General features: G+C 41.5%; 1 protein-coding gene across 1 annotated transcript; it reads right to left on the bottom strand.

Moving 5' to 3' along the window:
- Positions 1-1,918: 1,918 nt before the first annotated feature.
- Positions 1,919-14,007, bottom strand: FAM199X (family with sequence similarity 199, X-linked). The gene is made up of 6 exons (XM_086469822.1): positions 13,820-14,007; positions 10,659-10,878; positions 8,752-8,901; positions 8,259-8,420; positions 6,898-7,158; positions 1,919-6,001 (listed from the first exon to the last, which is right to left on the bottom strand). Exons 1-6 carry the CDS (start codon positions 14,005-14,007, stop codon positions 5,831-5,833), a joined length of 1,152 nt encoding a protein of 383 aa, XP_086325948.1. The 3' UTR covers positions 1,919-5,830.
- Between the last annotated feature and the right edge of the window lie 205 nt (positions 14,008-14,212).

Genomic DNA, 14,212 nt, shown 5'->3' on the forward strand with positions numbered 1-14,212 from the left:
CCAGCAACCACCCCCACAGGTCAAGGTCCCTAGCAACATTTCAGTTTGTTTTGCTGCAAAACACGGCACTGTCACATAGACCAAAAACCCCAAGCCAGATGCCAAAGTGAAGGCAAAGCACCGCAAGAGCAATAGTGTCTCCAGTTACGTTATGCAGCCTCCCAGGCACAGACTCCACAACAGTTAGAGGTCTCTGACGTTTTGACAAGACTTGCTGTGATATGAAGTGTTTCTGTCCCTCTCCACCCCTCAGTATCTACACAAACAGGCTGGGATAGTAACATTTGGTAAATTGTAACTTCCACAACAGTTTGATGAGCACCAACTTCCACAACAGTTTGATGAGCACCAACTTCCACAACAGTTTGATGAGCCTTAGCTGGGATGAACAAGGCAGTTCAGATCCCCGAGATGCTGCAGGAGACTTTCTGAACACTGAGAAATACATCCTGATGGCAGCTGTTCTCAGGTTTTCACGATTTTTCTGCTGGATTCCAAGGGGAAAAAAGGAATTTTCATATTACACTTGACACTTCAGTATTGCAGAAGACAAATTTGCCTCAGGGACAACACAGAACATACAGGCTGGCAAGTGTCCTCCTGTAGCCTACTCAAGCACTGGTGATTGCAAAGCCGTTGCCACAGCCACATCCTCGCTGGTGCCGCATGTCTTGGTGTGCATCCCTGCAACTTCTGCTAGGCCCAACCGTTCCTGCGTCTGCTGCCTGGATCTACCATAGTGATGCACAGGTGCCTGCATGAGGAACTAAGAGCATGGTAGGTTGTCAGCTTGCACGTCCTGTTGGGGATTTTGAACATCACAGGACAGGTGGTGGTTTGATGGCTATGGGTACTGAGGGTGACAGCAGAAGAAGGTTCAGAGTTATTGCTGGCAACGAAAGTTATTAGACTTCCTATGCCCACAGCTCTACACTATATAGCATATGTATAAAAAACCCTCTGGCACAGAAATCAAAACTAAGGACAGAGCTTTCAGTACAAGATCTTGGGTTATATCATTCACAACAAAGAACTGTTTTCCTCTGAAACAATTCTGATCAGATTTTCTGGATAACAAACCACGCTAGTTAATGGGGGGACTGGTTTGCTTTCTGTCACAAAGAACAGTTAACATGTGCCACTTTATTTGCACTTTCTGCCTGAACAATGAGTATGCAAGCCCTAGATATGAATCTTCCTGCTCTGAAGAAGATACCACATAGTTTCATCAGAGTATCTTTGCTAAGTCATCAATTTTAATTCCAACCTGTACTTCAATATGCACATAACTATTTTCAAATACAGTAAGAACTTGAAGTCAACAGCATCAGCCACCAGCATTGCAGCTTTCAGTAATTCCTTCACAACTTCAGAAAAATCTCTATAAACATTGTTAAGTCAGTACAGAATGTACAGAGGACAGTTTTCTATACAAAAGTGCATTTTAGCCATACAATTAGCAGAGAACCTGGGAGAAAAAAATCCTCAGTTTAAGCAGTACCATACACTCTAATCTATACCCCCATCTCTCCCCCAAAAAGAAAAAAAAAAAATAATTACAAAGCCCCACTTTCCCCTTGCTTTGGTTATGACCTATATTCAAGGCTTCAACATTCCAATTTTTTTTTTAATTTAAGAATTTATCTGTAATTTGGAAATGTTTTAAAGTTAGCTAGATGAGAGAGAATGCAAGTATGATTAATCAGAGTTAATAAGCTTTGAATATTACTAGGATTTGCCCTTGGTAAATTAATAAACTATCTTTGCAATCCTTAAATGGAAAATTACATGGTGACTTGTCTTCTCTATGCCCAAGAACTGCAAGATCAGCAAGCTAAAGAACATGAAAACCAATGAATCAAACATTTGCCACGAAGATCTGGCTTATAAGAATGAACTTCAAGAGCCCCCAAAACAGTCAGGTTTATTAATATTTATAGACCAATGCATCAACTGATTTCAGAGCTGAAAGAGCATTAAGAGAAAAGAAACGGCTTCAGGCCACTCAGCGTAGATGAACAGTAAATATTGCCATTTTTATATGTTTCTATATTGTATATGCACTCTGATGTACATGCATATAAGTTCAAGCAGGTTGGTTGGTTGGTTTTTTCCCCAGAGAATGATCTTCACAGGTTTCAAACCACAAAATGAGAACTAAAAGTCAAGCCCAGGAAAGTCTTGCAAAGACTTTTCTTGCTCTTCTTAGTAAGCACCCCATACTGAGCATACTGTAACGATCTTCTAACCACTTTCCCAGATAAAGAAAAATAGATATTATCTTAACAGAGACAAAGGATGACATTAGATACACACAAGAATCAGACAGGTTTGTCAGGCAGCTAGCTTTCTTCCTTATATTTAAAAATCATATTAGAAAAGAATGTTCTCTATTGTTTACAGTCCTATTGCAATTGGACTTTCAGTGCTCCTTCTAAGCCTTTTTAGAGAAAAAGTTACCATGAAGCAAACGGTTGAAGTTACAGAGTGTAAAGTGATTACATTCATGTTACAGTGGGTACAAAGCACCCAGATATACAGCTTCAGCACCACGGAGCCATACAGCTACGAGCTTTTCCCTGTTTGTCTCCACTTCACTTTGCAGATTGACATTTTTTATCTATGAATAAAAAAGTAGAGATTTGATTCTTTTTTGAAAAAGCACTAATAAGAATGCATGATTTTAGCAGTCTGTTACTCTTCTTTATCTATCTGAACCCAATAATCTCTAAATAACTTTCTGTATAACAAAGCGGTAGCCACAATGGCCAACACTCAAATCAGCAAGACCAGGCTTAACTAAAATTCCAACTGTTCGACTAATGCCATGGGTATCCAATACAAACTCGTAGAATCATAGAACCACTGAGGTTGGAAGAGACCTTTAGGATCATTGAGTCCAACCATTAACCTAACACTGCCAAGTCCACCACTAAACCGTGTCCCTAAGTGCCACCTCTACACATCTTTTAAATCCCTCCAGGGATGGTGACTCAACCACTTCCCTGGGTAAGCAAATCGCAGGGAAAGGCAAGAATCTGACAAAAACACCTCCCCCCTCCACAAAATGAGTGTGTCACTAGAAGGACGAGAAAAGAAAAGGGAAAAAAACCCAAACATGTGGAAGTATGTGAGAACTCTTGAATTCCATAGCTACTTCAGGCCTGATTCTCTGAGATGCCAAGTACTTGGCAAAGACAACACTCAGGGAAGCAAGATGGTATCCTGCTTTCTTATCAGAACAGTTTTGTATTTTTAGGTTATAAGCATCCTGGGACTACAAAATTACAGAGCTATAAATTATTACCATGGAACCCCTGGAAATCCACTCTCTTCTATCGTTTTAACTGTCACAAGTGACTGAAGTACCCAGCTAGAGACAACATACCACAGTCAGCTACTGTGGCACCCAGGACCTTCTCATCCAATGCAACAGATGACCAACCGGACCCATTTAATCACTTGAATTAATTTATACTTACATGCTCACACTAAAATTAAGATGGAAATACTATCCTCTCTCATTTCATGATCTCTAGAAGCTAGTAGACAGATGACCAAAAAGAACTGTACCTCATCAAAATGGGGGGGGGGGGGTCTTCTCTCAACAAAACCTGAGGAATTTTAAACTCTGAAGAGCTGCTGAAATAGAATAAAGTGACACACTTTCATGCTCCACCACACTGGGATATTGCACCTTTCTTACAATTCATTTCAGAGTCTCATTTCTCTACAGTATTAACTGTGCATTTTTCTTCAGGAAAAAAAAAAAATAATAAAAATCACATTTCAAAGTCACTGCAGAAAATAAAGGTTGTACTGAACCATGACAGTGTACACACAGTGAAACGTTGCATGATGAATTCATCCATTACAGCCACGGTAAGTTGCAAGAGTTCAACAACTGCACCCTGAAATTAGCTGAATTGACAGCAATTCAACTTTTTCTTCCACCCAATATATTTAAAAGAAGCTCCAGATTTAAGTCAATCTAAATTCTCCATAACTTGTATATCATTAAGAAGTTTTCGATATTGTTTCTACAGGAGGGAAGGAGGCATCAACCAGCTACAGTGCAGTACAAGCAAATACTGACTGGTAACAGTCACTTCTGGTTAGTGGCCAAATAACTAGCCATACAGCATAACTAACACTCGAGTTTAAAATGACGTTATGTGGCTTTTAATTAGTCAATGGCCAAATCTGGATACCTGTTGTCTAGCAGCAGTAAGAGAGACTAAGTTCACACAGTAGTTTCACTATGGACCTTATTTATTTCTTACCAAAGCCCTTTCAGAGGTCATTGTTCACACATTTTACTGGTCAGTTTATTCTGAGGCTACAAGGAATGCCACTTCTGAAAGAAAAATACTTCAGTTGCCAGGACCAATAAGTCCGTGCAGGTCAGGCAAAATGAACGTGAGCAGTCCTATTTAAAGTTGATCATGCAATTCTGAAGGATTTGGCTCTATCCTGCAATTACAGGTACCCGTGGCCACACCAAACTGCCAAATTCCTTAATTCACAAGAGCAAAATGAAAGTACTGAAGCATCAAGATAATGAAAAATTACTTCCTGAACTCTGAACTAGAAAATACTTTTATAATCTTTTAAGTTTCACATTGACATTTAGAAGTATCATGTTTATCTTGGAGTTCTGTAACAAGTAGCTCCAAGACAAAGACAAAAGTCACCTTACAGATTGTCAGAATTAGGAAACAGGTTAAAACTACTTTTACCTCCCTACCTGAAAGCCACAATTTTATCCCATTTTCTTAGCAAAAGAAATTTCAAAAGCAGATAGAACACAACAGCAGAACTCTGAAACATGTAATGGTCTAACAACCCACACAGAAGACACATCCTCAGCTAAACATACAATTAAAAGGAACAGCCGCATTAAGCAAGTTCTCCTGACAACAGCATGGATCTATTTAGATATGCTTCTGGGGAAAAAAGCCACCAAAGCTGTGTGCCACTTGTCTGCACTTCTGTTTCCAGCAGCACTTTTAACTATTTTAAGTAGTGTCCTAGACAACTTAATTACAGATTAGTGTACTTTTAATGCATAAAGATATGTTTATTTCAATCTTTTCATAGCAATACTAGGGATGTACTGGTCAACCATTAGTAACAACCAAACTGTAAGATATTGAGCAGCAAAGTAACTTTCTGAAGACTAAGCTTACAAAGTTGTTTTTTGTGAACTCTTAATTGCTTCCTAAAGAACTACATTATTTGGCATTATTTGTGTTACAGATTCCCTGCGTTAGAAGTCCTGCTTCTTGTTTTTCTCGTAGTTTGAGTTAAATCGCAACTTCTAGAAAAGCACTGATCACAATACTTTGATTTTGTATGATCCAAGAGCAAGACTGAAGAAAGCCCTACGGGACTGAAGATTTTTTCCTCATGCCTAAAAAATCCTTCTAATAATGGGAAAGGAAAACAGAACAAGCCAAGTACAATTAAGTTGGAAAAAAAAAACAAAAAAGCTGAAGCATAGTAATGCAAGCTTAGTGTCATCCAAAAGCACCCCTAGACTTATGTCTTGCAGGCAAGTCAGCATGCTAGTCAAGTTCAGCTTTCCTTAAAACTGTATCTATTCGGTAGCTTTTCAGAAGACAGTTAAGTTTTTGAAGACTTTGTTGCAAAATTAGTCTCAAAAAGCTGAAGTTACTCAATACTAAGACCTTCTCACCAAAATTACACTTGAGAAAAGATCTGGTTTATATCTGGTTTAACACTAATCAAAATTTGGTCAAGAAATATATGTAAACAATAAGGGTAATACACTTAAGGCTTAGAAAGAACACTGATAAATTCACCCCTGTCACATTAAAACATCCACATCTCCTTCATGGTCCTCCTCAGTCACTTTTAAAGAGAGCACTTCTTCATTAAGAAATAATCCACTCAGTCTCTCCTTACGAGCTTGTCTTTGTTCTTTCAGCTGTCTCTTGCGTAAGGCCTTTTGCTGTAGTTTCCGTTGCTTGGAACGTTTCTGTCAAAATACAGAAGAGACAAAAAATAATAAGATTTTGTTCTGTAGATTAGAAACCACCTTTAAAGCTGGCAAATATAAGTTAACCTCTAAAATAACGCCTGCTCTGAAAAATAACTAAAATGAATTCTCAGAGGTGGTGCAAACACTCATCCAAAATCAAACCTAATATTATAATACCAAGACCATTTACCACATCTGAGTTAGGAGGCACAACATCACCCTGTGATGTCGCATAGCCAAGTCTCTGATCGGAAGAATCTTTCATGCAGGGGAAATGTTGCAGTCTTACAATAAGAACCCGAGATGCTGAAGAGCAAGCAGGAACTGCTCCTCTCCTCCACACCTGAAACTGAAACTACGGAGGCAGGACAAGTGCCACAGTACTACTTTAATCGAAACACGCTTCAGGAGGTCAGTCCTCACCAAGTAATCTCATCAGACATGCTGGAAGAATAAACTGAAGAAGATTCAAAAAGCCTGATGAAACTTGTATTTGGGGAAAAAAAACCCACAAGACAGTCTTTACCATCCAGATGAGGCTGATCAATGTTGAATACATTTTTTTTGGTAAACCTGTGTGTTCATTCAAAGAATTCAGTTAGATGCATAAGCCCTTATTCAACTCCCACTCATCTTTCTAAACAAAAGTAATGAGAAGATCTACTATGTACAAACATCAGGCTTCCACTTAGAAGGGAAGTGACAGGTAGAGCACCAGTTTAAATTCCCTACGGTCATGCCAGAGAAAACAGCCAGCGTTGGTTTAGCTAGACTTCAGCAGATCCTCAGTTACTAACCGTGTTCCTTCAGTACAAACATCCCAGTTAAGATGACATAAGCAACCTTAACCAGTTAGACAGCTTAATATACATGTACATCATTAGAAACTTTACTTTTGAATCCCGGATTCTTTCGGCAGCACTCGTGGACAAATTACTATCGCTGTGCGCTCGACTCATGTTGGCACTCGAGTTTGAAGCGGAGTTAGCGACACTAGAACCGCTGCTGCTTGCTGAGCTGACCATGCTGGCACTGCTGCTGCTGGCGCTGGCACCGCTCACACCACTGGTACTTGCACAACTGTAGCTACTCCTCTTCCAGCTTTCCCTTGCGGGCCGTTGACGAGGTCCGTGTTCCTTGATGTAGTTTCTCACCTTTAGAACAGAGGCAGCAGAAATATAAAAGCCTGATAAATATTGCACTGAGATACTCCTTTTCATGGAAAAAACCACGGTTTGCCTATTAAGAATGATCAAGTTATTGGATCAGTTCAGTTAAGTCTTTTAAAGCAGTTGCTGTGGCTGCTTGAATCCCAAGCCATCTGGCAGTCATCAAGAGAACTGAACTAAGAACTAAGTTTAATATTAAACTTCATTATGGAAGGAAGAAAACTAAGTAACAAGGTTTGGGGGGGTTTCCCCTCCCCTGTCCCCCAAGTTTTCTACTATGTAACAGTAAGTTATTATTGTAACACCAAACTCGAATACCAGTCAAGTTCAACTGAACTAAGCTGTTTACCTAACATATCAAACCCCTTTATTTTGCTAGGTATACTCAAACAAAAGTGGGCGTCAGGAAAGCAGTACTTTTCTGCTCTAAGATGATACTTATAAAATGTCTGAAATACAAAATAGGACAAGCCCATAAAAGCAGTGAACGTTTTCTATTTTCAATCTCTCCCCTCAGCATAATCACAGAGCAACACCGATGAGTTCAGCTTGTTTGGATACCACATCTTTTCCCAACAAGACATCACAATAGTATAAAGTAGCACACATCTACCACATCAGTCAGGTACCCTTCTTTGTAACAAAGCGTGTTTTGTAACATCTTTAAAACCCATTTTTCTATACCCTTTTTTATATTAAATTTATGGTCCTCCCCAACGAATTCCCATCCTTTGGAGTTTTAAATGCTGGTTTACATTCAGTGAGCAAATGAAGATCCTCAACCAGTCGTAGTCACGAAGTGGAATTCGCTTTGTCATACGCAGTACTGGGCCCACAGCACAATGCATCACACACAGACCGGCTTAGACTTAACACATGTTGAGAATATACAACCACAGCCTTTCAGATAAAGGTTTAATACGTACAATATGCTTTTGAACCCTGTTCCCCCACGGACAATATCATGCTCCAGTGTATCTCCCTACATCTACTGTGTATAAAAACTGATCACAACTCCCTAAGAGATTTTGCAAGACACAGAAGATGCTGAAACCCCAAGGCCAAATGTACAAACCTTAACTCACCTGTTTCAGTTTTTCATCCGTGAGACAGTTCAGTTCAATAATGAATTCACTATCTGTAGGCGAGATCTGAGCTGTAGGATCAATAATTTTAATAATATCAAGTTGCTCTCGAAGGCCCATCTCTGTACTGACTTTGCGACTCAAATATTCAATATATTCAACCTAGGACCCAAAAAAAGGCAGGTCATTTTATAGCATTTTTGACTTTAAATGAGAGGCAGAAAAAAGAAAGGATCAACAGAATAAAATGTGCTCAAATATCACATCTCCTACAGTTCTAGCCTCATTGAGTATCCTCAGAAACTCAGGGTGAAAACTTGAGCACACATTAAACTGCCTACTACACATGCAAAAGACAAGAAGATTTAGTTTCAAGTAGTACTGCATAGGTCCATTTACACCTACAGCAATCAGTACAGCTTTTAAGATATGGCACTATTGAAAGTTCTTCTGTAGACTACAGTTCTCACACAGGAAAAAAAGTCAGTTTCACCTGTTCATCATTTGTCATTGCACTCCATGGAAGTTCATCAAGATTCCTATGCTTGTTTTTCTTTTTCGGAAGCAGGCAAGGAGAGCTCGGAATACTAGGTATAACATCAGAAAGTACATCACTCCCACTTGTAATGTCGCTGCCAGGCAACTTGTAATATGCAAGAGAAAGAACAAAGCCTTAGAATATGGTAGGCAGATTTAAAATCTTTCTAACACTATTAACAATTCAAAACAGACCGTCAAATTAGCACAGCATCGCTCATCTATGTACTCTAGCAACTTCTTAATAATTACCCATAACCCTGCAGTACTCCTTTGAATCTTCCAACAAACAGCAAGTATAACAAACTCCATTCACACGATTCTCTACTTATCAATCTTCTTTTTAAAAAGTTGTGTTTGAGAAAACAGTAGAATGATGTGGCATTTCAACTACTTCCCTTCTCCATCAGTGTAAACTGTCCATCACAATCCAAATCTAAATCTAAACCTCCCAGTTTAAAGCATAAGTCTAGTTTCAGGAAGATCATTTCAAAGTAGGTGTGTAATTTACACCACACCCCATAATTACAAAAGACAATTCAATTAAAATCACTGTCATTTTCCTAGAAGCAACTGCAGAACTTTAGCTAGCTTCATTTGTACAACTGACATGTAATTTCTGAATGCACTTCCAGTTGAAGTGTGACAGCTGGATTACTCATGCTCAGATTCTGCCAGATAACACCACAAAGAGCTACAAAAAAAGTCCTTCAAAAATCTACAAGTCCAATCAAGTATGTCTCATAAGGAACGCTTATTTTAAAAACCACAGAATAATTAAAAAAGCTAGCTACTAATCGAACGTGCTGTCAGCTAAGACATGGGATATTGCTTCTTTTCAAAACAATCGCTGAGTTTATCAGGCAATTAAAATTTCACAACTCAATCAAGGTCTGAACCTTTGGGATCCAGTCTGAGTTGTTCCTACAGGCTGCGTTATACAAACGCACTTGGAACCCCTGCGACACAACATACACAGAGATTAGCAGTTAGACTAAACCAGGAAGAGATGCAGAGCTAATATCAGCCCGTGTTATCTTAAGTTCACGTGCATCTTCTGGAACAGGATTTGGGCTTTCTTGAAATTGGTGTTTTCAGTCCTTATACTGCACTTACAAGACTGTACATGCTTTGACTAAGCTCTGAAATAGGAAACATGGGGCTTCAGAATATACGAGTTCTGTATGCTTTCACAGTTGATTTAAGTCTATAATATAAAAATTCAATTTAAGTCTATAATATATAAAAAGATTGGCATCTCACAATTGAAAAACTGCTGGAAGACTATCTCAAATTAGAGATACCTGACCAGGACTGCATCCAATATACAGACTAGAAAAAAGGAAGACGTGATTCACCTTCACACTTTCCCCATCCTGGTGAGACAAAGGGAGCTCTGTACTCTTAACTGGCACAGGAAAAAAAAAAAAAAAAAAAAAAAAAAAAAAAGAAAAGAGATGGAAATAGGCTACAGCAAGAGCTTCTACACTTTACCTAGGAGCCAGCTCCATTCCAAAGGAAGATTTAACATGACCAAACCACGGGAAGCAGACATCTATAACCAGATTTCATTATCAGGGCAGATCCTCAGTGCAAAGGATCTAAGCTCACAGCTACCCGACGCATGTTGGTTGCTAAAACAAAACTGCCATAATACGTAAGCATCCCTCTTTGCAGAGCTGACCTTCAGGCTCTCCTCCAGATTAATGGAATAAAACATTTTCTTTATCGCTGAAGATTCAGATATCTGCTCTTACGCTCAGCAGTTACCAGAAAAAAAGGCCGAGGACCTTCCAATTAAAGCTACACTCAGCACTTAATAAACTACACAAAGTTTTAGGCTTAACAGCGGAACTAGTTTACCTGCCACTCAAACTCACTGTCTGACCAATCCCAGTATGTGCTGATAGAAGAAGAGACATCACTGCAGACACTGCCCTCAGGGAACAAATCGAAAGAGGTGAACTCCTGGTCATCCAACAGAGAGTAACAGTCATCCTGATCACCGACCGAAACCGAGGAGAACAGCTCCTCGCTGCACTCCGAGCTGGCGACGCTGGTTCCACAAGATGTCAAGTTCCACCTGCAAAACAGGACAAAACAAATAGAAAGCAGCAAACGCTTTGGCATCGTGTGCCCTGAAACATTCTTTTCAGTCCCATAAAACTATCTCCTCTTTGCTTGTCAGTAACATTATACATTGCTTTTACTGAAGTAAGTTATAATTATGAAAAATTAAGTATTCTATTTTAAAATATTTTTAAAGGTCCATAAACACCACCAAAGAGAATTCAACATGAAAAAAGTCAAGGCAAAAATCCATACACAGTTATTATAAATACACCTTTATTTTAATATATTAACAGTTTCCACCCCAGAGGCATGATTCCTGTAGTGTGTAAATTGACTCTTTTTTTTTTTTTTTTTTTTGGTTGGCTGGTTGGTTTTTTTTAAATGCACTGAACTAAAAATACCATTTCCCACCTGTTGGGATATTTAAACTTCCACGTAAATTGAAATAAGCAAAACTAGGAAGCAATTCAATTGGACTTCAGAACAAATAGGAGTCAAAAAGAAATTCTAGGTTGATTAAACTAAGGCTTAATAAGGAAGCACATTACAGATATAGCCAGGCTCCATTATTCACCATTTTCAACTCTGAATGCTAAAAATATTGGTCATGCTGTTGGCATGAGACAGTGCAAGATGGGAAAATGACCTGTGTGAAAATGCTGCCATGCCAAAATGAAACACTTTTTCCCCCTCATAATTTCATTTGAAAAGCCAGTTAATGCTGTTGCTAAAGGAAAGCAACTGAGGACTCAAACTTCACAGAACAGGTTTTTTACTCTAATGAGAATAAAGCAGAATTTAACAAGCTCATGAAATCAGCCTCCATATCTGGATTTATCTCACATATTGGTGAAAACTAGGTCGAGACAACTATGAGTCAGCACAGCACTGCAACACAGCCAAAACAATTTGAAAAGGGCTTCTAAAATTCACCACGCAAACCCATGCGATCGACTCCCGTTCCATCAGCCCATCCACTTCAGCCTGGCTAACCAGAAAAACATTCTTCTATCCAACTGCAAAAGCGGAGCAACGCCATCGCCCAGAAAGGCTGGTCCTCGCTGTTGTTATTTAAGCTGCATGCCAAGTTGGCTAAATATGTTTGTGATGGACTCACTCCCACATCTACTTTGCCAGCAGTGAATTTATCCAATGTTAAAGACATTTCAAAAACTTTTAGCAGATTTGAGAGATCTTGCCCTCCCTCCCTTTCTGCATCCCTTGTACACGTGTGATGTTTTACTGGCACAGACTTTTGAGGGCAGGGCGATAATCGGTGCAGAGCAGACAGAACAGGAGCGTGGTGACACAGCACGCTTTTGAACGTTACTACAGTTTCAGTGCTCATGAAATATCGATGAAAGGAAAGATAGAATGGACAGAGTTTCCAGACCCATCAAAACACAGGATGAGGTACAGAGGCTCTACCACCAACCAGCCACGCAGTATCGTTGTGGGTAGGCACAGTCAGCCCTCACCTTCTCATTCCTAGGGGGACTTGCTGGAGTGAAGTGGATTAACGAGAAGTGTGAACTACTTTAACTAACTACTGAACTACCCATAACTTTACAGAATAGAAAGCCTTATGCGAACACCACAGATGGAGCTGTGAATCTGCAACGGCTTAATCGGCGCAGGACAGGGCATGTCCTTGCCCAAAGAAGTGAAATACCCGCTTGGGTGCCTGCGTTACAAACCTGGGTTTGTAAAACGAGCAAGCCTGAATAACACACCCGGGAAGTGAAAGGCGATACAAAGAATCGTACAAAATTAATTACATGCAGATTTGGTGACTATCACACATTTATCTTACAGATACACTACGAATACATCTTACCGCTCATGTCACAATTGGGTCTTACAACAATAAGAACTAGATCACGGCAGCGTTATCATATTTGATCAAGGCTCTTCGTGCTGAATCATTTAAGAATCTGTAATTAAGAGCTTGCCCCTGTGAATGACACTTTTAAAGTGTAATTTCCGTGATTTCATACAAATTCAATTGAAAGATTACCTTATCATTCGCTCTTCATTACAGTGTAGTAGCAACACTAATAACCAGTAAAAGATTCTTGCAACTCTAGAACAGGAACTAAAACTATCCCACACGTATGTTCAAGACTGAAACTTCACAAAGTGTTCTCAAAAAAAAGCTATTGCTATTTTCAAGCTTAATACTATGTAAAAGTAGTAGCAGAAAAAGGTTCTTAGGTAAGCAGGACTGTGGTTTTGATTTTTATAAGCACAACTGGAATTTCTTTGTAGAGCTGCATTTGCATTTTTAGAATAGACGTTTTCGACAAATGACAGACAGAATAATTTGCCCTTAATTAGTAGCATGGGATGGAAATGTTTCTGCAGGAATCAGTGCAGTCAGCAAGCTGCCTGACTCATTCTGAACCTCTACAGGTTTGCTCGGTGTCCAGGCAAGGCCTGCTTTGAACTCTCACAAACACACGGCTCTCTAGCTGCCCACCCTCCAGCGCCCAAAACTGCGTTTTAAGAAATTCGGAAAGGAATAAGCACATTCTAAAAACCGACCAAGCTCACACTAACTGTAATGGTATTAGCCAAAACCAGACTAAGGTCACGCAGAGCCCTGCCCAGGGGAAGGGTAACCCCAGCGGGGGCGTGCAGCGGGCAAGCCGGAGCCCCCGCAGCCGAGCTCAGCCCTGCCCCGGCTCGCACCAGGCAGGGGAGCGGGGCCAGGAAGCACGGCCCTCCCGCACCGGCAGCTCCCACCCCGCCGCTGCCTCCGGGGCAGCCCGACGGGTCCCCGGCGAGGGGCAGCAGCCGCCGCCCGCCCCGGCCGGGCCGCCCCCCCCCCCCCCCCCCCCCCCCCGCCCCGGCATCACCGAGCCGCCGCGGCCCAGCCGCCTCGGTCCGCCGGGCGGGCAGCGGCGGGGGGGGGGGGGGGGGGGGGGGTAGCTGCAGAGCCGCGGGCGGACCTGTTGGAGTGGAAGCGGTGCAGCGGGTCGGTGCGGTGGCAGGACGAGAGCTGGCAGCCGAAGTCGCTGACATCCAGGCAGCCCTCTTCGCTCAGGCTCAAGCTGCCGCCCCGCGGCGGGTGCTGGTGCGAGAGCAGCGGGCACGGCTCCTCCGGGGCCAGGAACTTCTCGTACGGCTCCTCGGTCATGGCGACGGGAACGGGAACGGCTCCGGCAGAGCCCGGCGGCGGCGAGGAGGAGGGGAGCGCCTCACGCTCACAGCGGCCGAGCCGCAACCGCCGCCATGAGCTGCCGGTCCCGGGATGCGCCTCAGTCTCGCGGCCGGCGCAGGCGCGCTCCTTCCGGCGCCGGCCTCTCCGCGCCGGGACGGCACAGCGCCCCCTGCCGCGGCGG

The sequence above is a fragment of the Leptosomus discolor genome, chromosome 9 (assembly GCF_034619465.1).
Source record: "Leptosomus discolor isolate bLepDis1 chromosome 9, bLepDis1.hap2, whole genome shotgun sequence".
Classification (NCBI taxonomy): domain Eukaryota; kingdom Metazoa; phylum Chordata; class Aves; order Leptosomiformes; family Leptosomidae; genus Leptosomus; species Leptosomus discolor.

Coding starts and splice junctions, on each gene's coding strand:
- FAM199X (XM_086469822.1), bottom strand. CDS start 14,007: ATGACCGAGGAGCCGTACGAGAAGTTCCTGGCCCCGGAGGAGCCGTGC. Junction 8,902..10,658: donor ACAGTGAGTTTGAGTGGCAG/GTAAACTAGTTC, acceptor GCATATTACAAG/TTGCCTGGCAGCGACATTAC. Junction 6,002..6,897: donor AAAGAATCCGGGATTCAAAA/GTAAAGTTTCTA, acceptor GTATTTTGACAG/AAACGTTCCAAGCAACGGAA.